Source organism: Vipera ursinii (genome assembly GCF_947247035.1).
Source record: "Vipera ursinii genome assembly, chromosome: 3".
Taxonomy (NCBI): Eukaryota; Metazoa; Chordata; class Lepidosauria; order Squamata; family Viperidae; genus Vipera; species Vipera ursinii.
In genome coordinates, this window is record NC_139516.1 from 41,750,946 (window position 1) to 41,777,418 (window position 26,473).

The 26,473-nt window shown below is 37.5% G+C and overlaps 1 protein-coding gene across 1 annotated transcript in view; it reads left to right on the forward strand.

The window, feature by feature from the left end:
* PLXNA2 (plexin A2) overlaps window positions 1-26,473 on the forward strand; it is a gene marked incomplete at both ends in the record, with an annotated part of 410,248 nt that overhangs the window by 327,277 nt on the left and 56,498 nt on the right. The window contains 6 exons of the mRNA XM_083358076.1: window positions 1,151-1,287; window positions 9,170-9,337; window positions 14,206-14,299; window positions 20,986-21,225; window positions 22,947-23,090; window positions 26,082-26,316. Of these exons, the coding sequence (XP_083214202.1) occupies window positions 1,151-1,287; window positions 9,170-9,337; window positions 14,206-14,299; window positions 20,986-21,225; window positions 22,947-23,090; window positions 26,082-26,316 (1,018 nt within the window). The remainder of the gene's footprint in view (window positions 1-1,150; window positions 1,288-9,169; window positions 9,338-14,205; window positions 14,300-20,985; window positions 21,226-22,946; window positions 23,091-26,081; window positions 26,317-26,473) is intronic.

Consider the following 26,473-nt stretch of genomic DNA (forward strand, 5'->3'; position numbering starts at 1 on the left):
TAGTTCCATTTAAATATTCCTAACAAGCTTATTGTACTTTGGCTAAACAAATTTTCACAAGTTCTTCTGAGTAGCCATGATCTAGATAGCTCAACCGTGTTTCCAGAAACTATCCTGTTGACTAGCCAAACATTGACTTACAGTATATTTCTTTCCCTTTCTGATCTTCATCTATGGACTTGTAGAATAGATGAGAATATCATCAGGATGCTGAGCTTCCTTCTGAAATTTTCAAAATTTGATGATATCATTGTTACTCTTTGCAATACATTTTATTTTCAATTGTTAGTAGACAGCTGGTGGAAGTTGTGTTCTGTCACATCCTGATATTTGTTTCTAGAAAATAGAATGCTTCATATACAAATGATACATTGAAGAATTAAAATAAAATGAAAGCACAGGGACTGCCGACATATTGTCACACCAACTTTATATCCTCCAGATGTGTTGAATCAAAGCTGCCAAACTCCTCAGCCAGTTAGACAGTAATGTTGGTAGTTTCTATCAAAACCACTGCAGTCCTAACAGAAAGTTGGAGAAAAATCACTTGACTATATGAACTAAGATTGTACCTAATGGAGAAGGACCCACATAATCTGCAGCTCATGTTCAGATATATGGTTTCTTTTATTAAAATGCAAAGGCCTGTTTCATAACTCCCTGTTTCATGAAGTACCCAGGCAGTTCTGAAATGTTTTATGTACGGCACATATTTTACTGACAAACTATTAGAATTCAGTTTTCCTAAATGTGACAAAAATTTCAGAATCAGAATGGAGCTGGAAGGGACCTTTGTAGGTCTTCTAGTCCAGCCCCCTGCTTAAGCAGGAGACTCTTTAGCATTTCATTTGTTATATTGTCTGTAAAAATGTAACATGCCTTGCTCATTTAGATGATGTTGTTACAATTTTAACATCTGCAGTTCATTTTACTTGAAACAGAAACTATCTGCAACTTGTTTAATTGTACAATCTGGTCAGTACCAGTATGAAAAAGTAATTAATTAATTACTTCTTAGGTTTATATATTCATCTATTTCAACCCTTCACCTGAAGATCCCTCTTGTCTTGCTGTACAATCACCTGGAATAACATCACAGCAAAACAATTGAACTTGTTTTATTTTGTTTTGTTTTGTTTTCCTTCCCAAGAATCCTGCTGTGGGTTATTTAAGTCCCAGCCGTGGACCAGAGTCAGGAGGGACTATGGTGACCATTACTGGCCATTTTCTGGGAGCTGGCAGCAGTGTGTCGGTGTTGCTGGGTAATCAGACCTGCGAGTTTTATGGGTAAGAGAGTTGGGGGAGGGGGGGGTGAGTTTATGTGCAATGTTAAAGCCACACCAACTTTAAACACTTAACCTCTAATAAATCACCGTAAGCTATGCTGTTGCTGATTGTGATGATTGCTGCATAACACTGAATTGAGTTTATTCTGATTATTTTTACCTATTGCTTTTCTTTTGTATGTCAAAATCCTGCTTCTACCCCAAGTCTCAAACATATTATATTTCTCAAATTCCTTTGCAGGTTCTCCAGTCCATTTTTTCTCAGCACGAAATTAAAAGAAAGTGAGGGGGGGGAAGAGGAGGGGGAAGCAGACATCTCTTTCCATTCTCTTATTGTTATTCTAACTATGAAAGCAGCAGGGGTGCTTGCCTCCCAGTGTGATGGGAAAGAGGTTGAGTGACAGAAATTAAGAATGAAGCTTTACTTTTTTTTGTCTTTTAGAATTTACAAATTTATGTTTCAGTTTCTATATTTTTAAAGTAATAAAATATATCGCTTTTGTTACTTCTTACCAAAAAAGCAATGCTGTATTTTGTCATGGCTATTGAAACTTGCAGGACCATAAGTTTATATATTCTAACTTTGTGTATTTGTATGAATGACATGCCACAGTGATGATAATTAAATATCTAAAAACAAAATATATTTTTGCTATGTAATCAGTTACATAATTAGTCCTGTATAGCATACTGATTGATATCAGAGAATCAAAATAGTCACTGTTCAATTTAATGATTGAAATTAGTTAGTGTTCAATTTTTATGATTGAAATTTTGCATGAATGTAAAATCATTATAAACAATTATTTTTGCACTGGACACTTTGTCTTTTTGATGGAAATTATTGGACAATGTATGAATATGGTTTTATATCCTTGTTACAATTCAGGATGACAAAGTCTGTTCAGGTTTTATAAAGGTCTGTAGTCTAAGTTGCTTGAATTAATTTAACCAGTCTTCCGTATAGAGTCATGGAAATAAAAAATCATCTTCCTCTAATATCTTAATATGTTTACAAATTGATTTCACTAAAATTTTAAAATAATAATTCAACATTTACCTCAAGAAGAAATATCCTTTTAGGATACTTAAAGTCTATCCAAGTGTCAGCCCTTTTATGTCATTCTTCACATGTAGGTAGAGGTCAATCATCTGTAGTGAAGAGTCTTTACTGTCCATGAAAATTCTCCCTATGTTCTAAAACCTGGGTCCTCAATTATGTGAATGCTCAAGGACTTAGTAGAATAGGCTCTCCACTACAGATTGGAAGTTAGAACAAGTGTGTAGGGTCAACACATGAATCTTTCCTCCTCTTCAAGACATTTGGATTATTCACACTTTGAAATATATGTGTAAATCAAAGGCTTCAATGTACTATTAATGTACCCCACTTCACTTCAAAATATCAAACAATATATATATAACAAAAATATAGCAGCATAATATACTGTATGTATTAATTACTATGTTGTATTTATTATCATAGAGGGACGCTGTGGCTCAGTGGGTTAGGACGCTGAGCTTGTTGATCAGAAGATTGGCAGTTTGGTCGGTTGAATCCCGAGTGCCGCGTAGCAGAATGAGCACCTGTTACTCGTCCCAGCTTCTGCCAACCTAGCAGTTCGAAAGCACGTAAAAAATGCAAGTAGAAAAATAGGGACCACTACGGTGGGAAGGTAACAGCGTTCCGTGCACCTTTGTTGTCTAGTCATGCCGGCCACATGACCACGGAGATGTCCTCGGTCAAACGCTGGCTCTTTGGCTTTGAAACGGAGATGTGCACCGGCCCCTAGAGTTGGAAACGACTAGCACGCATGTGCAGGGGAACCTTTACCTTTATTTATTATCATAATACAAATTATGATTTGAGATTTCTTCTGCAAACTACAATGAACAATAATAATCTGTTGGACAAAGAGCTTTATATAATGTAGTTGAATCAGGGATTTCAAGAAAGAATAAAATTCCAAATAAGTATGTAGTGCTCTGGTGACAAAATGAATCATTAAAAAACAACCCTGAATTAATATTTGCTGTAATATCCATGGTAAAGGTAAAGGTTCCCCTGCACATGCCAAAGGCGCACAGAATGCTGTTACCTTCCCACCGTAGTGGTCCCTATTTTTCTACTTGCATTTTTACGTGCTTTCGAACTGCTAGGTTGGCAGAAACTGGGACGAGTAACAGGCACTCACTCTGTTACGCGGCACTCAGGATTCAACCCGCCAAACTGCTGACCTTCTGATCGACAGGCTCAGCGTCCTAACCCACTGAGCCATTGCATCCCTAATATCCATGGCAATAGTCCAAAGATATATCATGCAAAAGTCTATGAAATTGGTTAGATGAGTTTATAATAAAATAGTTCCAAGTTTCATCTCTGGCAACTCCAAGTGTAATGGGAAATATTTCCTTTAGAAAACCTAAAGCATCCCTGCCAGTTAGTGTCAGTGAGAAGCCGGGTTCCTATGCTTCTAAGTTAGACTCAGTTTGAAACAGCAGTATCAACTGTGTGGGTGTCAAAGCAGGCAAGACAGTGGGATTGGTTCATGATACAAACCCATTTCTTTTGTTCATATGTACCACATATATACCAATATAGGTGCCAGAGATCTGAAGACTATGTAGAAATTCTGTATATACATTTAATTTCCTGATGAAAATAAAATGAAACATAAATTTAAGAAGCAACTTTATTGTGGTTAAAATGATAGGATGCTTGGGCATATTGTCTTGTAAAGAAATAGAAAAGTTAAGGCTCTGTTTCAGGAAATAAATGGAAAGCCTTTTGGCTGTTCCCTCCACCCTAGACTTAACGCAAGTTAATCAGATGCAAGGAGTGAAGGATTTGCATGCCACTTGCTGCTGCTTTTGTACAATTTGCCTGCAGTATAACTAACATTTCCAAAGCTGAATTACTGAGACTTTTCATATTAATGTTGCTTTCTTCAGCATCTGAAGAGATAAAACATCCAAACATCCACTTTATGCCTGGATTGAAAAGGGGAGATAAGGAATGACATGTTAATGAGTAGACTTGATTTAACTGATTTAGTATCTCCTTATCTAATAGGACAGTGTTCATTTATACCTTTAGAACAGATAAGAAGAAATGTGCATAGTTACATTACAGGAGGTTTTTCATTTCTTATCTACACAGGAGATTTTTTTTCTTTATGGCATTTGCTTCTCAAATAACTTTTTAAGCCTAGAGTTATGCAGGAACTCTCTCAACTGATGCTGGGATGCAACACTGATGTTTGCAGAGCTCAACTTGATTACATGTTGGCTAACATGACAAACTGTGGTATCATGTAATTCATTAGCATAAAAACATACTGGGCTATCTTTTACTAGTTCTGCTGTTCTTGAATATCAGAAAGGGGTATATATATATTATATATATTATATAATAATATATAATATATATATTATATATATATATAATATATATATTATATATATATATATATATATATATATATATATATATATATATATATATATAATATATATATTATATATTATTATATAATATATATATATATATATATATATATATATATATATATATATATATATATATATATATATAAAATAGAAGTATTGAGTCACCGAACAATGTAACTTTGAGCAGTGTACTACAAAGCAAACAATAAAGAGTAAAAATATTAATACAACATTAAACAATAACTCAACATATAAAATATAAAGGACTAGATATGATAATTAAACAGTCAAAAGAAAATTCCACTAAACTAGACTTGTGCTTAGAGAAAAAGCCAGGTCAGGATACCGTGTCAAGAGACAAGAAGAGTCAGGATGGAGGCATCACATATATCCACTACTTGCCACAAGTAACTGACGACTGTGACCAAAGCCATCTCTATACCATATTACAGATTGAATCTGGACTGAAAATTGTTCAGATAGTCAGCTTCCTCCAGGGCCCTATAAAGCTGAAAGGCAGAAATTTTTCAGATTGGATGTTAAATCCATAATGTCCAGATAATATTCAGAAGTGGCTGGGACAGGCACCTCCCTAATTTATCGATCTTTAAGGAGGATGGGGAGATTTCAGCAAAATCAGACTTGCAAGATTCTGTTATTATAGTCAATCTCAATTAAAAAAAAGATTATAGATATTGTATAGAATTGATTTCATGGTTTGGTCCACCTAATGGCCCTTCAGATGTTCTACCAATTCCTCCTGATCTAGAAGTCACTGTGGTCATTTTGAACAGGGTCCCTACTCTCTGTTCCTTCCCTTCCTCCATCAACAGTCCCATTCACAAGCCAAGCACAAATCCTACCCATTCAGATGGCAAGTAAGTACAAGGGTGCTTCTGACCACACACTCTACTAAACCAGCTCCTGCCCATTCACTTTCAAAACCCAATCATGCCCTCTCCCTCTATACTCATAATACATAGGACAACAAACATACAACTTCACTAATCTAAGACAAACCACTGGTCATCTTCCCCTTCCAGACATAGAATACTAATAGGACAAGATAGTTCCTGCCCTCTAGGCATGTTGCCACAGTGGCAGGACATTGCCTGGACTTTTCTAAAATCTGTTAGCTAGCTCCCACCCCTGCCACAGATCAATGCCCCCTCAACAATCTTCACACTTCCCCAGACATCCAAGCCAGACAAGATCAGCCCACTTGGTCACTTGCTTGATACTGAGTGTCCTTTCACATTCTTCATAGTTTCTCATCAAGATATAATCTTGTGGGCACCTAAGTCACAAATTATTTATTTATTTTCATTATTCCTTCTTTGTGGCATATACCACCATTAGAATTTATAAATTAGAATCCATAAATCAACCTCAGTGGTTTTTCTTTTTTTTAATTTGCAGCTAAGGAAAAATTTGGAATAAATAAATAATAACATCTATGTTTAATGCAACATAACTATTCCATTAAATGTTGTATTTAAGAACTTTTCCTAATTCATTATGTCTATTTGCCCATATAATCTAGTAAACAACATTGCTCAGAATATAATAGCATCCTGTTTATCCCTGCCTTTGCATACAAGGTCATGACATGGTCTTCTTTTTTTTCTTTCTTCCATAAACTGCATGGTTTATAGGTGATGAACTTGGCATGTACTCATGACGTGCAGGAGACTGATTAGATGAAGCAGTTTCTAATGAGATTCACTGTAATTACAGCTTCTTTCTATTCTCCTGCCTCTGATCGTAGGAGTGGAGAAATTCACCATGACGACATGGTAATAGCGCAGAAACCTAATTAACTGATCACAGGGAGCTTGCAGCAACTCTTTGCCAGCAGTGATGTGTCGCTTTGGATCTTACACAAGGACTAAGCAGATATCTCTGAAGTCTGGTCTATGGCATGTTAAAATGCCTATTCTCATGTGAGGTCACTGATAGATAGAAGATTAGATTCCAGCTCCAAGAGAAATTGTTATTATGGCCAGGTTGCACAGTAATGTGACAGTGCATAACTTACTTCCTTTCTCTCTTTTTTTAATTTTACATTGTCCATTTCCCTCCATCCATGTTATCATTTATATCCCTTCCCTATTTTTTACCCTTTAATCCCATTATGCATACTTTGAATCAAATTTATGATATTTTTTTTTCAGACCAGGAACTCCCTTTGGCTCTTTTGGGTAAAGAAACAGAGTGGTGTTCAAAAAAAAAATGCATCCTGAGGGAATTTTTTTTTCTTTTCAAATATAATATATCAATTGCAATTCTCTTCATATAACTGCAAGATATTGCACTTAATATTTAACTATTTGGAAAAGTGCAGTACAAAATCCACTATGCTTCTGGTAAAGTATTTAACAAATATAGCACCATCCAAAACACTGGCGATATAACAAAATCTTATTATATCCCTAAGGTTTGCAAGGGTATAAAACTTATTTAGATACTTTACTTTTGCATGCTCCAAGGACACATCAGATTATGAATTTTGTGGGGATATTGGAGGTCAGGATGCAGATTTCTAAAGTATACTTAGGGACCTGGCCTGAAACTTAAATAGAAGAATCCATAAAACATTTTAACTTATTTGTCCTTCCTTAATTGCAATGAAAGGAGCCAAATACTAAGCATGCTGTAAATTGAAGCTTATGTTACATATTTAATTTGTTTACTCAAGTAGTTTACAATTTATTATGGTAATTATTGATGGTTATTACAGTTTGGTTTTTTTTAAAAAAGGGGAGAATAACCAATGTTCCATTCTTTGATTATATATTTTATACCAGGAATGTATCTATAAGCAAAACTAGCTGTATCATATAATTATTGTTTTTCCCATCATTATTACGTCCAGAAGTAGGACTCAGGAAAGGGAGATGAAGACGCAAATTTGAGTAACTTCCTTTTTTTTTCTTGCCATTAGTTATTCTTTCTTGCATCTCTCCCCACCTTTCCCCCACCTCCTGCTGAGCATATACATAGTGGAAAAAGCACAAGGCTTCCTAATATTTTCTTCTCTGGGAATTAAACAGTTTTGATGATTATTTTGAATAGGAAGGGAAATAATTGATGTAAAAGACATTTACTCCATCCTCCCTCCTTCCTGGAGCTAATTCTGAGTAGTTTCCTTTATTGGTTTTCATCCATATACAGAATCTTGCCAGAGTAAAGTGATTAGTTGTAGAACTATAGATATACTCTGGGAACTGCCAGGGAAGAGCCATTTTAAACCTCTTGTTGCAGACCAAATTTTCTGAGCTCCTCTTTGCCTTCTGAAAAGCAGCCCCCTCCTCCTGTGAATCCAGATTACATTCTACCACAATTATTAGTTTAAGTAGCAACTCAGCTCATATTTAAAAAAAGCTGGGAAAAAGCATTTCAAATTATCAAAAAACCTCAACATTAATGTAGTAAAAAAAATTTGAGGGTTTTCATGATTGTCATTTATCTCAAAACTAGCATTAAAGATACTGAGTAAAGTTAGTATAATCTTGCTTTCTTGATCTAGCCAACTGGGGTGTGTATGATCTTTTATAGGCCCCCTTATACTTTATAGAGTTTTAGATATTCATACGAGCCAGTTTGGTCTAGTGGCTAAGGCACCACTTTAGAAACTAGGAGAGTGTGAATTCAAGTCCTCCTTTATGTATGAAAGCCAACTGATGACTTTGGATCAATCACTCTCTCTCACCCCAACTCACCTATGAACACACAAACACCTACATATATTTATATTTATATTGGATGTAGAGATGGAAGTGCAAAATGCTGCTTTCAGGAACATAGTGTTCTGTTTTTCCTCCAGACCACACAGATGTAATAAATCACTACCAGAACAGTAGAATGGCATGCAGTCAAAATTAAGCTTTACATTATTATTTTGGAATGTTCCATTCTGAAACTGATATTTTGTACATCTTTAATTGTAAGCCATGCAAAGTCATTTATGGATAGATGGCATACACATTTATAATATAAATAAATGAAATTAATACATATTATGGAATTTATTCAGTAAGGTGTTTTTTTTTCAGAAAACAAAATTTTGGCAGTATACTTATAATTCAGCAGATGTGAATTCCAAGGTTGCAAAGTCAAGACCTTGCCACATGTTTCCAAAAATGAGAACTGCAGCATCATATTTTTAATCTTGATTGAATTACAGTCCAAATTTTAAATGATGTATGCTTATTATATGCAGAAGTAAAAATGACTTCAGATGAAAATACATTAATATTCATGCCTTTGTGAGTCATGACTATCAAATATCTACTAGAGAGCATCTATTAAAAAAGCATCATATCTCCCCCAACTGCTTTAGAATGAATCCCAAAGATTCCCATTGTGGGCAATAAGTGGTGCCATTCTTTGTATTTCTTCTAACTAAAGATTGTGTTTTTTTTCTCTTACAGGAGATCAATTAATGAGATTATGTGTGTGTCTGCACCTTCTACCCATGGTCTTGGACCAGTGCATGTTTCTGTCAGTGTGGACCGGGCCCAGCTAGAAAGCTCGTTACAATTTGAATACATTGATGACCCAAAAGTTCATCGGATTGAGCCTGAATGGAGCATAGCCAGGTAACTAAGCTCCCTATAATGTTGTATCAAGAAACAAATCACTTGAAGCAGGGTTCAATTAATTCCTCACAAAACAGACTTCCGGTGGCGACGCGACGTCGAAAGACAGCCATTTTCGGGCTGCCCGCTTCGCAGCTGTGTTTTTTCATCGTAAACAGCGCCGATCAGCTGTTTAGATGGATTTGAAGCCCCCTCCTCGGGAGAAGAGGAGGGGGTGAGGCCCCAGGTAGGGGTTGAGCTCTCCGGGGCCGCCTGACCTGAGAGCTTGGGCGGCTGAAGGATGAGCCCCCCCAAAGCCTGGGTTGCTCCGAGCTGCGCAGCGCCTCTGCTCTGGGATTCTTGGAGCAGAGCCAGGCGTTAGCAACCACCCCTGCCAAAAGGAAATACTTTTGATTATCAAGATTCAGGCAGAGCGGTACAGGAGGTCAAGGTGAAGTGGACTCTTTATTTTTACTCTCTAGCTCAATGGATTTTATAGCTTTAAAGTGAAAGTGCGTAATAAGTGAAAGTGGGGGAAGATGGCGGCTAAAACTTTTAAAGCTCTTCGGAATGCGGGGTCTTCCCTGGTGCAAGAGACCTCACTGCAAGCTTTGCTTCCTCCTGCATCTCCCCCGGTATTGACGCTTAAGGATTTACAAGACGCTCTTGGAAAGCATGCACAACTGATGTCTGATATGATGGATGAAAAGTTGAAAAAGCTGGAGGAGAAATTGGAGGAGAAAATGGAGAAATTGGAGAAGAAGATGGAAGAGAAGCTGAGAGCAATGAGGGTGGACATCTTGTCTAAGGTTGAATCCGTAGCTGAATGTGTGCTACAGCTGGATATAAAAGTGGAGGATCTCAGTCAAAAGAACTCTATATTAGAAGCAAAGGTATTAGAAAATGAAAATATAAGGGATAAAATGGACGAAGAATTGAGCCTTGTTCAGTATAATCAGATGCAGTATGCTATTAGAATTAGGGGTTTAAAGGAGAATGGTAAAGAAGATTTAAAGCAGCTGATTTCTGAGGCTCTGGAAGGGGTACTGGGCCAGTCAGCATCTGAAATTGAGGGAAATATGGACAAAGTTTTTCGTGTAAATTCATGGATTGCAAGACAGAGGAAGTTACCCAGAGATGTGGTGGTCTATTTTACAAAGAGAGTAATTAGAGATGAAGACATTCAAGCTGCTTATGATACTAATTTGGTAGTGGCTGAGCAAGAAGTTTTGGTTTTGAAAGAGATCCCTCCGAAGATCCTAAGGAGAAGGAAAGATTTTGCATTTCTTTTACAGGAACTTAAGAAACGTGATATTAAGTTCAGATGGGAGATTCCAGTTGGGTTGGTGGCGACGCACGAAGGTAAAAGACATCGTTTGGTTACTGTGGCTCAGGCACGTGATTTTTATAGTAATGTGTTAAAAGCAACCCCCCTATCATTTTTGGAAGCTGCAAAAGGATACGGTGTGGGAAAGTTTCAAGATGTTGCAGATAGACAGACAGAGGACAATGGTGTTGGAGGGGATCAAGCCACAGTCTCATCGGTTGCTGCAGGAGGCCAGAAGATGACGCGTGCCGCCCTAAGAAGAGCGAGACGAGAGCAAGAGCAAGACCAGCAGAAAGTTATGGAATCTTCAAAGTGTGCTTACAGTGAAGATGTAGGAGGAGAGCGGTCCAAAGAAGTTTTGGGGGTCATGACAGAGGTGCTCCAAAAGTTTTGGGGCGTTAAGATTGCTGATTAAATTTTTAGATTAGAATGTCAATGGAGTAAATTATTATAGAGGAGAAAGAAAGTTTTTTTTTCTTTTTTAATATTTTACACAATTTAAGATTGATGTTATTTGCTTGCTATAAAAGTATATTAGGGTTATGGACTTAAAGTATGTGTTGAATTAAGAGTGGGTATGTAAGCTCCTAATTAACAACAAGTTGTCTTAGAGATTGCCTAAATTTTTTTTTATATACTCTTTTTATTTGAACTTTTATTTGAACTTAAGGATGATTTGGAACTGTGAGACATTTGGCGTGATACATGCAAGAACTATTTTTGATTATAGTTTAGTTTGGTCGGAGATTATTAAGATTAACAGAGATAAGCGCTTTTGGCGCGTAACTGAGAATTTGTTTGGAAATTAGAGAAAGGTGGGAGAATGCAAATAGCAGGTGAAAGGTTTTTTTTCTTTTCCTTTTTTTTGAAATTAATATGAATAAGGACTGGGACTAAGAAAATTTATTTTGAGTAAAGATCTTTTTCTGTTTTCCTCTTTTTCTTTTCTACTTTATTTGTAATATTAATATTGTTTGTACTCATATGAGCTAGAGAGAGATAGAATTTATAGTTTATTGTTGATAACATAGGGGTGTTTATGTTTGTTTTTTGATTTTATGCCCTGTATTTAGCTCTGGGAAGTCGGGGGGGGGGAGGAGGGAGTGGGGGAGAGGGAGAGGGGTGGGGGAGGGGGGATTAAAGTCAAAATGTATTGTAAAACTTTTTAAATAAAAAAAAAATTCCTCACAAAACAGAAATTCAACCAAGTTGAAATTTTCAAAGCATTGTTCAAAGCCACATGATTTCTGCACTTTTTTACTAGTGTCTATTTAGGATGCACCTCTAGTCAGGGTGTTTCCTTTTTTTACTCCAATAATTCAAACAAAACAATAATTGGGGAGAAAAGATTTGGGGTTATTGTTACTGAGCACATCTAAAAGGCACGCTTCAATTTTTTCTTCATAAATATCTTCAACGATCTAGAGCCGTCCCAAAAACCATTTTGCAAAAATTATCCACAAGCCTAGAATCAGGTTGAAAACTTTGTCTTGTCAAAGAATATAAAATATTTGGTAATTATTTTCAAATAAATGAAAGTTCTTCACCCCTGCAAGAACAACACATCCAAGTACAATTTTGATTGGCCTGGATTTCAGAGTCATGGCAGGAAAAAAAATATGTAGTGATTACCATTTTAAAAATCCAACAAAAGCTTTGTTGAGATTTTGAAACCATGTCACTATGGGTGATGACTTTAGAATCAACACTATCTTTATAAAGGCTAGTTTAAAACTGCCCTTCGATAGGGAAAACAAAACAGAATCCTTGACTTAGCACAGCACAGCCAAGTTCCCAGTGAGAGAGAAAAAGGTATAATTTATAATTCTCTTCATTTGCTTTCCTCTCCGTTGTCAGCACCCAGCTTCACAGTTCCTGGAGGATTTATTCCACCTGTGTAAATATAGAAGATTTATGAATAAAGGTTCTGATCCTTCAAGGAGTATGGCATATCCATTCCCCTGATTTCCTGGGTTCAAAAGGTCTAGATGATTTAAAGAATTTGTAAAATGATCACATAATTTGCATGTGTCAAGCCCAAAAAAAGGTAGACGTAAAAATTTATTTGAAAATGTTTCAAATAAACCTTTTCAGTCTATTGCAAAAGAACAAACTATCTGAAATAAATGGGTCTCCTATCCCCAGGCCTTGTTGCAGGGAAACTAAAGCATCCCTTTTCCCTGAGTTAGAAAATCAGAGTGACTAATTCAGCTGCAATTACAACCATAGCAATCTGTGACAAGATTCTAGGAGAGCAAATGGAGCCCCACGATCACTTCCATCTGCTGAAGAAATGCACAATTGCTCATTAAAGGCTTCTTCTTAAAAGCATTAAGGAGTCAGTGCTAAAACAGAAACAGTGGCAATCAATGCAAAAAGAGGAGAAAAAAGTTCATGCATGAAATTACCTAAGATGCACAGCTACATCCCAGAAGTGTACTCTACTGTACAGTTATTGATTGAATGCTTTCTAAAATCATAGGTCAGTTTTTGCACTGCTATCAGCTTTTTCTGACTTGTATGCAGTATGGCATACAAAAGATGAAATGTCAGTTTGAGCTCTATATATTCAGAGATCTGAGAAATGGAAGTCTTTCTTTCTTATAGATGATTCCAGACTGGTTTTAGAAATCCTTAGAAGCATTGTGGTGAGCTTCAAAACTTACTGAAGAAAAAAGTGGAATTGAAGATCTTTTTAAAAACATAAACTGGAATGTTAAAGCTTTAAACCTGCAGTTTTGAATATCTTAGACAAATGAACATGATTTAGTAACTTCTCATTCCTATTTAATTAGGTACCCATTAATGTTCTAATTTTCTAAATGCACATAAGGCAGAACAAAAACAATTTGACAACAGCTGCTTTCAATCCTAGTTTTCTCTAGTTTATATCTGGGAAGGGAGTAATCTGGAGATTGATTAGATAGGGCTAGTAGATTTTTAATACATATTTAATTAATCACAGGAGAAACTCAGAATAACCTTCGTCAGAAGCAACAGTCGAGACAGATACTGGGCTGAATTAGTCATTCACACTTTTCTTAGGAATTAGACAGGCTAAAATCAAAAGTATGTTAAAAGATCATCCCAGAATCCACATAATAGAAATAGACCACTGTCAAATAGTTTGTGTATGCAACCTTGTTAACATCTACCCAACTTTTTCCAGTCAGCTGACTTTTTTGGTTCTTCCCATTTAGTTATTTCACTATCCATCACTTCCCAATGTATCTGCCATTTTAAAGGCTAAAGATAAAATCTAAATTTCAAATGAGTGTTATTGTATTGTGTTGAGTTAGAAAGGGAAAAATAACTATCTGCTAGGGGGACAAATGAAACATAAAAAATATTATGGGAGACAACTAATCCAGAATCAAGACAATGGTGTATTAATGCATTCAATGGTATATTAAGGCACTCTGTCACCCTATTCAACCTGCAGAAAATGTCCTGTTGAGATCAACAAGCATTTGTACTTATAAGAAATGTAGACACTGAGTTCTGCCCAATTTCCTCTTGACATATTAACCTCTTTAACCTGAAGACTTCTGCTTTCCTTCAGTGGCCACACACCTCTCACTGTTACAGGATCCAACCTGGATGTTATACAAGAACCCAGAATCCGAGTGAAGTACAATGGCAAAGAATCTGTCAATGTAAGTATCTGCTTTTACTAAAGATTGAAAGTTTCCTTTCAACCCAATGGTTGCATGATTCTTGGTTGATATGCAAGTTGTAGGCTGGTTGTTTTTCAAAATTATCTTTAATCACTTGAAAAAGAAAGGCTTGTTATTAAAATATAACCCTGATCTATTTTATTAATGAGACAGAAGAACCACATTCATAATAATCAAAATTCATTCTAATAAGTATTTCATTAATAGGTTTGTGTTTGGTTCTAGTTGATTATAGTATTTAACATAACTCTGGCTACAGTGGAAGGAGCTGTGGTGGTGCTGTGGTTAGAATGCAGTTATTGCAGGCTAATTTTGTCAACTGCCAGAAGTTGATTCTCACTGGGCTCAAGGTTGACTCAGCCTTCTATCCTTCTGGGGTTGGTAAAATGAAAACCCAGATTGGGAGCAATATGCTGGCTCTGTAAACTGCTTAGGGAGAGTTGTAAAGCACTCTGAAGTGGTATATAAGTCTAAGTGCTACTGCTATTGCTACAGGAGATGGAAGGTTAAATTCTTGCTTTCGTATGACATTACTGTAAGTTTTCTACATACATATGAACACAGTGGATGTTGCTTTCTGATGCTATACCAACCATCCTGCTACTTTTTTCACTCCTCCTCCCTATGGATGCCAGTTACTCTCTCTCAACCCAACCCACCTCAATGGATTGCTATTGTGGCAAAAAAAATGTGGAGGAAGGAGTATTAGATATGTCCATCATCTTTAGTTGTTATAAAAATAATAAAGGCAGGATAAAAATAAAGTTAAATATTGTGAACTGTTTAAAGCAGAATATAGTTTGTAGAAGGAGATATAAAAAATTAGGGGAGAGGTTTCCGGAGAGAGTTCAACACCTCCTGTGTCTTTTCATAATCCTTACATTCTAAATCTCCAATATTCTTAAAAATGCAGGAAAAATTTCTGTGCAGCTATATCTTATGTTACATTAGTTAGATTCCACTTTAGAGTCCTTATCGTAGATAACCTTAAGAGTTTGTTTTTATTTTATTCCATGGAGCCTTATCATACTATATAGAGAAACTGCAGTTAACAGGCAACAATGACAGCATATGGTACATGTGTCATTGTGAGGCCCCACCATACATCATCGAAGGCACACAAAAAGCCAGCAGCAGAAGGCAGAGATGCTCTAAGTAAACAAGGCTGAAAAAAACAACAACAATGGTAGTGATATTTTACTGACACTACCCTTCTGAACACCTGCTTCATTTAAACAGAACAATCCTGGAGAACTATCAAAGCCTCAGAGAAGCAAGTGATGGGAGAGACTTTTTAATTGTAAAATTGGCTCTGCCCCATACTATCCTGTGACATAGCTTCTGATCTGTGTATTTGCTTCCATCCAGATCTGCAGCACAATTGCAATTTTCACAAATTCAAGTTTTTATGTACCTATGCCCTATTTTGACATTTACCTCTATATAAAAAAATTTTAAAACTCCCATTTTAGACTATTGTTTTAAATCTTTATATTCCTGAAGGATTTTAATTCTAACTAGGATTAACATTGCAATGTGATTTATGTTGCATTTCCATTGCCAAAACAATGTATCTCTGATCCATGACAAATGCATTTGTGACTAACAAAAAAGCTTCACAGCTGTTCAGATATTTGTCAGCATTAAGATCAAACTCAGCCTTTGTGGGCAAATTTTGAAATCTACATATGCAGCTGTATGCAGAAATAAGGAAGAGGGTGATACATAGATACAATCTCACTGTAAGGGCACAATTACTTTCTGACCATAAGGGTCTGGAAGATTTCCTAGATGGTGTATTTCATTGATTCAGTCATCCCATTCAGATTCAGTGTGGTTGAATCATTAAAAAATATCTATATTTAAATCTATTAATGGCAGAAAGAATAATTTGCCCCTTGATTTTGTTTAACTAGCCAACTGCATAGTTTATGTGTGGACAGAATTTGGAGCTTTGGATAATAAAACTTTGTTATTAGCATCGTCCATTTTCCCCTCACTTTCTATATTAAATGAACAGTTACAGAAAATAAGTGGTATTTCTTTTATCAGTAGATATAGAACGTAAGCTCTAAATTTTGTCTAGAGTGTAGAGCAAGATATAGAATTAAATATGTAAATAGACGAATGCAAATGCTTCACATTCAGAAAAATGATTTTATGAACAATTGTTGTGATCTGCAAATAATTAGTCTGCATTTTCAAGAATAAGAACCTCACATTAGAAATGTAAATTGTGAATGTGACTGATTCAGCCATGTAGCTTAACTTCATTCATAAACACAACTTTTAAGCTAGTTAGTAGTTTTCATATTTTAAAGCCATATTGTTTATTTAATTTTTGGGCTTTATGATGGGTCAGTGTTGGTTTCAAGTGAGGAAATGTAATTTAATATGTAACTTTAAAAAAGCACTGTCATTCAGTTTTAAGTTTTAAGATTCTTTCTCACAGTTCCCATCCAAAGACCTGGCTATAATTCAAGCAGAGCAAAGAATGTACATGCATATATAACTCTTGCTTCTTAAAATTGTGGTGCTTTAGGAGGTTTTAGGTTTCTGAATTATATCATTTTGTAAAACATCTGGAACAACCTAAAGAAATCAAACTTTCTGGGATTTTATTAGCTGTCATTTGTTTGTGCTGCCCAGCACTTGCCTTCTAAATGCTTGATAGGCGTGGTAAATCAGCACTCCTGTTGACTGATGAGGGGCCTGTTTCCCCAGCTTCAGTCACTTCTCTGGCTGTTTCTGTGCCTGCTCGTCCAACAATCTTGGTAGCTGCAAAATTTAATAATAAGAAAAAAAGGAAGGAAGGAAGGAAGGAAGGAAGGAAGGAAGGAAGGAAGGAAGGAAGGAAGGAAGGAAGGAAGAAAGAAAGAAAGAAAGAAAGAAAGAAAGAAAGAAAGAAAGAAAGAAAGAAAGAAATAAAGAAAGAAAGGAAGAAAGGAAGGAAGGAAGGAAGGAAGGAAGGAAGGAAGGAAGGAAGGAAGGAAGGAAGGAAGGAAGAAAGAATTAGAATCTCCTTTAACTTGAATGTTATTGTTACCTTTTGTGTGTGTGTTTGTGTTTTTATAAAAAAAAATTGGTCTTAGATACTACTCTTAATGTGTATGAGAAATCTATATAACCAGATTGGATTATTCAAAACCCCTTTTCTATTCCATTGATGCCTGAGAATATGATGCTGGTAAGTATGATATCTTCTGAAGATTTGCTAACATGATCTCCATTGACCTGTAAACACAAATGTGAAACATTGATTTCTTTTCCTGTGTAGTGCTTCATTTTATTTTCAATGGGCTGTGGTAATTTTGAAGTCTAAGAACTCATTCGTGGCAGGTCCATTGCACATTTCACAAGTTGCCACATCTCCTAATATACAGTATTGATCCAAAACAGTTGTATATGTATATGAACATAAGAGGAAGATATAGGTAGCAGAACAGATCTGATGTATTCTGATCAGTCATGAAATTCGCAGGTGACCATAAATAAGTTACTATCAGATTATCTAATTAAAGGATTATTATGCTATTTCAATAAAATTTGTCTTCCAACCCCACAATCTGATACCATTTCCAGCTATCATTCATATCACAGGATGTATAATCCATTTTTAATAAAAAGAACTGTGTGTCTTTCTATTTCAGATTCCATATAACAATGATTATTTCTTGTATATTAAAGCCTTATCCAGCTTCCCAGTATCATGTATGCCTAATGCTTATTTTCTATATGGAAAGGATATTTTTAAAATATGGGAGTGAACAAAGGAGATAAAAAACTTACATTTCACTTCTAGAGTTATTCTCATAGAATGTTCTTCCTGGCTGATGACAGAACAAGTTTATTTATTTATTTATTGATGGGATTTATATCCCGCCCTATCTCCTGAAGGACTCAGGGCGGCTCACAATAAAACATATAATAAGTGCATAAATCAAGATAAAATGAAATTGAGAACATCAGTGCAATAAAAAATTAGAGAATTTAAAAATGAATTAAAAGTACTAAATATAAATTAATTAAAATGCCTGTCAGTCTAGGTCAGCTTGGTGGAACAGGTGTGTTTTGAAGCCGCGGCAAAAGGATTGGAGGTTTTGGGCTATCTGAAGCTCAGGGGGGAGCTGATTCCATAGGGTTGGTGCTCCCACAGAGAAGGCCCTCCCCCTGGGGGTCGCCAGCCGACATTGCCTAGCTGATGGTACCCTGAGGAGGCCTTCTCTGTGTGAGCGTACTGGACGATGGGAATTTGTTCCCGGCAGCAGATGGTCCTGCAAGTATCCCGGACCTAAGCCATGTAGGGCTTTAAAGGTAAGTACCAGCACCTTAAATCTCACCCGGAGGGCAACTGGTAGCCAATGCAGCTCACGCAGGAGGGGTGTAATATGGGAGTATCGGGAAGCTCCCATCACAACCCGTGCAGCTGCATTCTGCACCAGCTGAAGCCTCCGGGTGGTCTTTAAGGGCAGCCCCATGTAGAGAGCATTACAGTAATCAATACGGGAGGTAACGAGTGCGTGGGTGACTGTACGTAGGGCATCTCGGTCCAAAAAGGGGCGCAATTGGTATATAAGACGAATCTGGGCAAATGCCCCCCTAGCCACGGTTCCAATGTGATCTTCAAAACTGAGTCGTGAATCTAGGAGGACGCCCAGATTGCGTGCTTTATCAATGGGAGGTAACATCTCTCCTCCTATAGTCAGAGATGGAACCTCTTGGACTAAACGAGATGACGGTATGTACAGCCACTCAGTCTTGGCCGGGTTGAGTCGAAGCCTGTTTTCTCCCATCCAAATCTGTACCGCTTCCAGACAACGGGACATCACATCGAGGGCATCACTGGGTTGGTTCGGGGTGGAGATGAATAGCTGGGTATCATCAGCATATTGATGATATTTCACCCCGAAGCTACGGATGATCTCTCCCAGCGGCTTCATATAGATGTTGAACAGGAGGGGCGAGAGCACCGAACCCTGAGGCACTCCACAATTAAGAGGCCTAGGGCTTGACCTCTGCCCTCCTGCCAACACCGTCTGCGAACGGTCCGAGAGGTAGGAGGAGAACCAACGCAGAACGGTGCCTCCCACTCCCAGCCCCTCAAGACGACGCAGTAAGATACCATGGTCGATGGTATCAAAAGCCGCTGATAGATCTAATAGGACCAGGACAGAAGAATAACCTCTATCTCGGGCCCGCCAGAGATCATTCACCAGCGCGACCAATGCCGTCTCCGTGCTGTGCCCTGGTCTGAAACCCGATTGGTACGGATCTAGATATTCAGCTTCCTCCAGGACCAAAGGGAGCTGTCGTGCCACCACGCTCTCAACGACCTTCGCAAGGAAGCGAAGGTTGGAGACAGGACGGAAGTTGTTTAAAACAGCTGGGTCCAGTGCCGGTTTCTTGAGGAGGGGCCTTACCACCGCCTCTTTCAAGGCAGCAGGGAAGTACCCTTCACTCAGTGAGGCATTGATAACTGCTAGGAGCCAGCCTCGTGTAACCTCCCGAGAAGCATAGACTAGCCAGGAGGGACACGGGTCCAACAAACATGTGGCGGCACTTAGTTTCCCCATGATCTTGTCCACTTCATCCGGAGTCACAGGATCGAACTCTTCCCAAATGTACTTGGCCAACTTCATCGTTTTCCTCTCGTTAGATACTGCCCAGTCAGAGTCAAGACCAGCCCGAATCTGAGCAATTTTGTCCACCAGATATTTACTAAATTCCTCAGCCCGTCCATGTAGGGGGTCCTCTCCCGTCTCTTGACTTAAAAGGGAGCGGACCACTCTAAATAGGGCGGCTGGGCGATTATCTGCGGACGCAATGAGGGTGGTGAAGTAGGCGCGCTTTGCCACCCTCATTGCCACAAGATAGGATCTAGAAAAGGATCTTAACTGTGTTCGGTCAGACTCAGACCGACTGGCTCTCCAAATGCTCTCTAGGCCCCTTCTCTGGCGCTTCATCTCCCGCAGGTCCTTGGAGAACCAAGGAGCGAGTCGGGACTTGCGCCGGGTCAGAGGCCGCAAAGGGACAACGCGGTCGAGCGCCTCTGAAGCAGCCTGTTGCCAGGCATTAACTAAGGACTCAACCGGGTTGTGGGAGAGGGAGGTGGGAATCGGTCCAAGCGCCATCTGGAATTTATCTGGGTCCATCAGGCGCCTGGGGCGGAACCACCTGGTCGGTTCCGCTTCCTGACATCGGGGGGTGACGTGACGGAGGCCCAACCGCAGGAGGTAGTGGTCTGTCCATGAAAGGGGTTGTGATGTTGGAGTAACCCCACCCAGCCCATTTAGCCACTGCCCAGAGACAAAAATTAGATACGGCATGTTTCCTCCCTCGTGAGTTGGGTCCTGAGTAATTTGAGTAAGGTCCATGGCCGTCATGGAGGCCATGAACTCTCGGGCCACTTCTGATGCACTGCCCAGGGAAGGTAGATTAAAGTCTCCCAGTACCATAAGCTTTGGAAATTCGACCGCCAATCCTGAGATGGCGTCAGGTAGCTTGGGTAGAACCGTTGCTGTGCAGCTTAACCAAGTTATCACATGGTTTGGAAAAGGGTTTGATACTTCAGTTTTGCCAAACTAATTAAGGTGGAATCATGATGTGACAATAATTTAAAAATATTTTATTCAAGGTATAACCCTGCCTTAATTGTATTCTTTCAGGTTTGTAAAGTTGTTAATACGACCACCCTCACTTGCCTGGCTCCTTCACTTACATCACAGTATCGACCAGGTCTGGATGTTGTTGAACGACCTGATGAAATTGGATTCATCTTTAACAATGTTCAATCTTTACTGATTTATAATGACACCAAATTTATTTATTATCCAAACCCTGCCTTTGAACTTTTGAGTGCTACTGGCATCTTGGACCAAAAGCCAGGATCACCCATCATCCTGAAGGTAAAGTGATGGCACAATCCAGGTGACTCATTTATATACACAAATCCAGATTTACTTTGGAAAAGTATTGTCCTACATGTAAAATCTTGTGTCCATTTCTTAGGTTAATCTGTAATTTTTTTGTATTGTTTATAGTTATATAAGAAGTTATATGTGAATGTTTAAAATCATAAATATTACAAATCTGCAAATTTTGTCTTGGAAAATAATTGTGGGATTTTGATTTCACACAGAAATATTTTGGAGAGGGTTTGATTTGAATTTCTTTAGGAAAACTTGAAAAATAAATTTGAAATGCTCTCTCTGCCATCACTCCTTTATTTCCTTCATAGGCTTTGGCAGAAACAATGACAGATAAACATACAAATTGATATTGTAATGCAAACCTCCTATGTATTTTGCAGCCCAATTTTAACACAAGTATATAACTCAAGGTATTTGATGTATATGTGGCAGGCTAACCTCCCCCCAGTTGCCTACAGTTCCCCTCCCAACAATAATACATCACAAAACATTTGGTTTGACATGTGCATTTCTATCACATACTGTAGGAGTTTACAACTGTAGGAATCTATAAATTGATGTGTCTCCACTGCATATCTTCAGATTTTCCTTTGCATAACATGTAGTCCTAGGCTAAACTCTGAGCTATATATATATCAAAACAAAAATTTAGTAAACTGGGCCTAACGTCTAATTGTTAAGAACATTTTAAAACATTGTAAACACTCTTAATGATATGTCACAAGTCAGCCAACACACTTTATTCCTTTCTTGTGAAGATAAATGTAACTACTCTGCACTTTTACAATACTGTGTTTTGAGAACCAAACCTACATCAGGTTTAAAGTTCAATATTATATTAACAATGTTTCACTCTCAGGATTAACATATCTTCTCCACTTGCACATTTTTACTGCTGATGTGAAAAGTCTTATTTTTGTACCTGATGTGTGATAGCTTTCTGTACCACTGATACTTCAGTGAAGCCTTTTTTCATGTCAAGCAATTGTTTCTCCTCTCCTAATGTAACACAATACCAGTAGAATGGTAGAAGCTGTGTGATGGACAAACATGTTTAGTTTCTTATCCATATCTGAATTTGGACTGTTCGTGTTTTCTGTGACATATAGGTGTATTTTGAAATTGTATGCTTGGCTGGAGTAACAGATGTATTTTATCATGCTATGTCAGTCATGTACCAGAGAAGCACTCATTTTAATCACAGGCAAGGAAAGACTAATTTTATCCATCTTATTTTTCTCCTTCTCAAGATTACTTCTTGCACTAACTGCTATTTCCATGAATTGCCCCTGATTTCTCAATTGCCTCTTAGTTGTCAGTTATGGTTTCCTCAATTAAATACATTGGTTTTGATATACAAATGAAAAAGAAAAGGACAGTAGTAAAGGGATAGCAGACATTTTTTATGGTAATTCCTACACTGATTGTGATCAATGTTACTGAAACCCAAAAATTTAATGCACACACACTAAATATAAATTCAAATACATTAGAGACATAAATGGAAGCTTCCTGTCTTTCAGTTATACAATTTCTTATTCGCAGTTGCAGCTTTTAAAAAATAAGTATGCATCAATGTTTATGATGTATATGATATGTAGTATATGTGCCACAATATTGGATATATGTTGAATCATAGAAAAGCTGAGACATTAACTAAAGTTTCATAAAAACATTGTCTTTTTGATTTTCGATAGGGTAAAAATCTGTGTCCACCTGCATCGGGTGGAGCAAAGCTGAATTATACTGTTTTGATTGGAGAAACTCCCTGTGCTGTTACCATCTCTGAGACCCAATTACTTTGTGAACCTCCAAATCTCACCGGGCAACACAAAGTTATGGTGAGCTTCAAAAATCAAGATTTTCTCTCCACTTTTTGTCTTTTCTACTTTTTCAAATGTCAGAGTTGATTCCCATTCCCAAACTAGCTCTCATTCCAGGAGTTAAAAAAAATCTTTGATTAAAGAATCTCCAATACCACCAATTTCCTCAAAATGTAATGTCTTTATTTGAAGTTCACAAGTGTTTTTAATTCAGGACCAGTATAAAGATGACCCAAATAAATGCATGAATCTGATCACATGATTAGACCAAAGGGCTAATTAACTACCATTAATTTATACATGCAAATGTACAATATCACAAAGAAATCTGTTGAAATTTTAAAATATTTTCACCATCATGTGTTTGTAACTTGGGCATACATACACATATTATCCAAGCACACACTGGCACAGTATGAATTTTGCATAAGGGTATATAAAGCAGTAATAGTTACAGCAGCTGCAGCTCTGAACTGCTCATTGGCAAACACAAAACCCTGCAGCTATTGAAAGACAAAAAGTGTTGTCACACCTTTGAGCCTAACTACTTTTATAGCAGCAAGAGCTTTGGTAGGAAGCAGAACATCTCAGTGGGTGCAGAAGTCTCCAGCATACCTTATCTCAGTTCATGCTGATGGAAGCTATAGTTGAAGGCAAGATCAGCTTGCTGCCAGTTCTGTAAGAGAAAATTACCCTGGATATTTTGCAGAACAAATGAGATATGTCTTTATTTGTGAGATGTATATTCCATCTCTTCTCCAATAACTTAAGGTGAAATACAGAAATTCCCCAAATTTCTCTGTAACAGCAAATGTGAGATAAGATGGGTTGAAAGTTAAAAGCTGAAAAAATTGAAAAAGTAGCCTGCTTAAAAACACCCAATTAACTTTTCTTTTTGTTTCTTCCTTTTTTTCTTCTTTTGGCTAACAGTAGTCTAGAAGTAGAGTAGAATCTCCCCACTTCTATAATAAGACCTTAAACACCAGATCACACTAGGGGGAAAAAAATTAAAAGCTGAAGAATATTAGTAATATAGCTACAGAGCTTTTTTTGGTGGGGGGGGTTGATCTTTAAGCTCTCCAACACCAAAGCTCTCCAGATCCAAATGGTCTCACCTTCATATTGGCTCATTTTAATGATGGCTTGCATGCAGTTATCTTCATATTTAGAGGTTCAAAAAATAAAGTCTATTCCAAACCGAGCTAAACTGTGGTAATCTCTTGGACAGATTTGTATTGTTTCTTTAGCAATATGGAAGTGGTTTGTTGTGGCCTTCTACTGGAAAGTTTAACTTCTAATTTGGGCTTGTGAGTGAATAGGCTTCATTGGTCTTATTCATTTCAATAAAAATGTCGGAAAAGATGATTGCACAACTGGTGCTGAAGTTTGTTGTAGAGATAGATCAGGAATATGTGGTTGCTTGGTACCGAAGACTATGCTGTGCCATGCATACTCTATTTGCTTAAACACTTATTCATTCACATCATTTATATGCAATGCAACATTGCTATGAGGGTACATACTTATCTTTTTCTCAATGATTTTGCTGTAGATTGCTAGTTTCCTCGTTACCATCAATATAGTCAAAAGCCATGAGTTAGATTGTTCCTTTAGAGGCACTTCTGGCATTGCACATTTGCAGGTGAATGCTTTTCTTGAGTTTAGTGGCCTGTCTGCTACTAAAACTGAGAACTTTACAAGAGTTGTCATTTTTTAGAATCAATTTGAAGTCATTTCATATCACCAAAATGATGTCTGGTTGTAATTAATCACGCAAGATTTTTTTTTCCTGTTTTTGCCACTGATAGTCTTGAGTTTAGCAAAATACTAATGTGGATGTCCTTGGATTACTTTATAAAGCACATAATTTTTTTCATAAAAAAATAAGAGTCAGTCTTCACATCATTTGTCTACTACTATGATTTATAAGGGACGCGGTGGCTCAGTGGGTTAGGACACTGAGCTTGTCGATCAGAAGGTCGGCAGTTTGGCGGGTCGAATCCCGAGTGCCGCATAACAGAGTGAGCACCTGTTACTCGTCCCAGCTTCTGCCAACCTAGCAGATCAAAAGCACGTAAAAATGCAAGTATAAAAATAGGGACCACTACGGTGGGAAGGTAACAGCGTTCCATGCACCTTTGGCGTCTAGTCATGCTGGCAACATGACCATGAAGACGTCCTCGGACAAGCGCTGGCTCTTCGGCTTTGAAACAGAGCTGAGCACCGGCCCCTAGGGTTGGAAACGACTAGCATGCATGTGCGGGGGAACCTTTACCTTTACCTTTTTATGATTTATATGATATCATAAGCACTTATACCAAACACCTATAAAGTGCACATCAGTTTACTATTTGGCAGTCCTAACTAACTCCCTCAGTTTTGCCTTTCCATTTCTTCTTTTGTTTTTTCCTTTCCTTCTATACTTTCCCTTTTCATTCCTTTGTCAATGAAATCCTTATTTTCCTATATTCATGGTTTATCAAAGAAAGCTGCAAACTTATGTTATGAAAATCAAATGAAGATATCATGTCATCAAAGGAATGTGGGAGATAGTGCAAGGATAACATATATGTTGTAACTCAAAGGCTCTTCTGTGTTTCAAGAAGGATGTGACCTTCCTTTCTATGGGGATGTTACTTGCAAGGACTTATATACAACTTAGCAAATCAGTAGCTTTCTATGACTTTTAAAAGTGTATTTAGCATTTTGGGAATTATTTCCAGAACAGCAGAAATATGTCAGTGCCTAAAACTATACATTTCTTTTTTTAAAAAAAATCAGCTACTGGACAAAAAATAGCAATTTTCATCCATGCATTAACTCCCAAGTAGACAAATAGAAGGACTTATACAGGAGAAGTGTTCCTTTTCATTGCCAGTCCCATTCCCACCATTCTTACTAGCACATTTCGTGATGTAAATGTCATCTTTCTAAGTGACTGTTTTTATTCCAAATTAATCTGTATACACACTTTAATGTAATCTTCTGTTGATTCTCTTTTATGGTTAGGTGCATGTAGGTGGCATCATTTTCTCACCTGGCTCAGTGAATGTGATCTCAGACAGCCTGCTGACTTTGCCAGCTATTGTCAGTATTGCAGCAGGAGGCAGTCTTCTTCTCATCATAGTCATCATAGTCCTCATTGCCTACAAGCGCAAGTCACGTGAAAATGATCTCACACTCAAGAGACTTCAGATGCAGATGGACAACCTCGAGTCTCGGGTAGCCCTTGAATGCAAAGAAGGTCAGTATCGCTCCCTAATTTCAAATAAGATGTCCTCTAAAATATGCAGTCCATTCAGGCTTGGAATGACTTGGTTTCATTGTTTATGGACATTATTTGTACTTTCACTATGAAAGAAAGTGAGTCATGGTGAGAGAAAGTGAATTTTGGGTGAGAG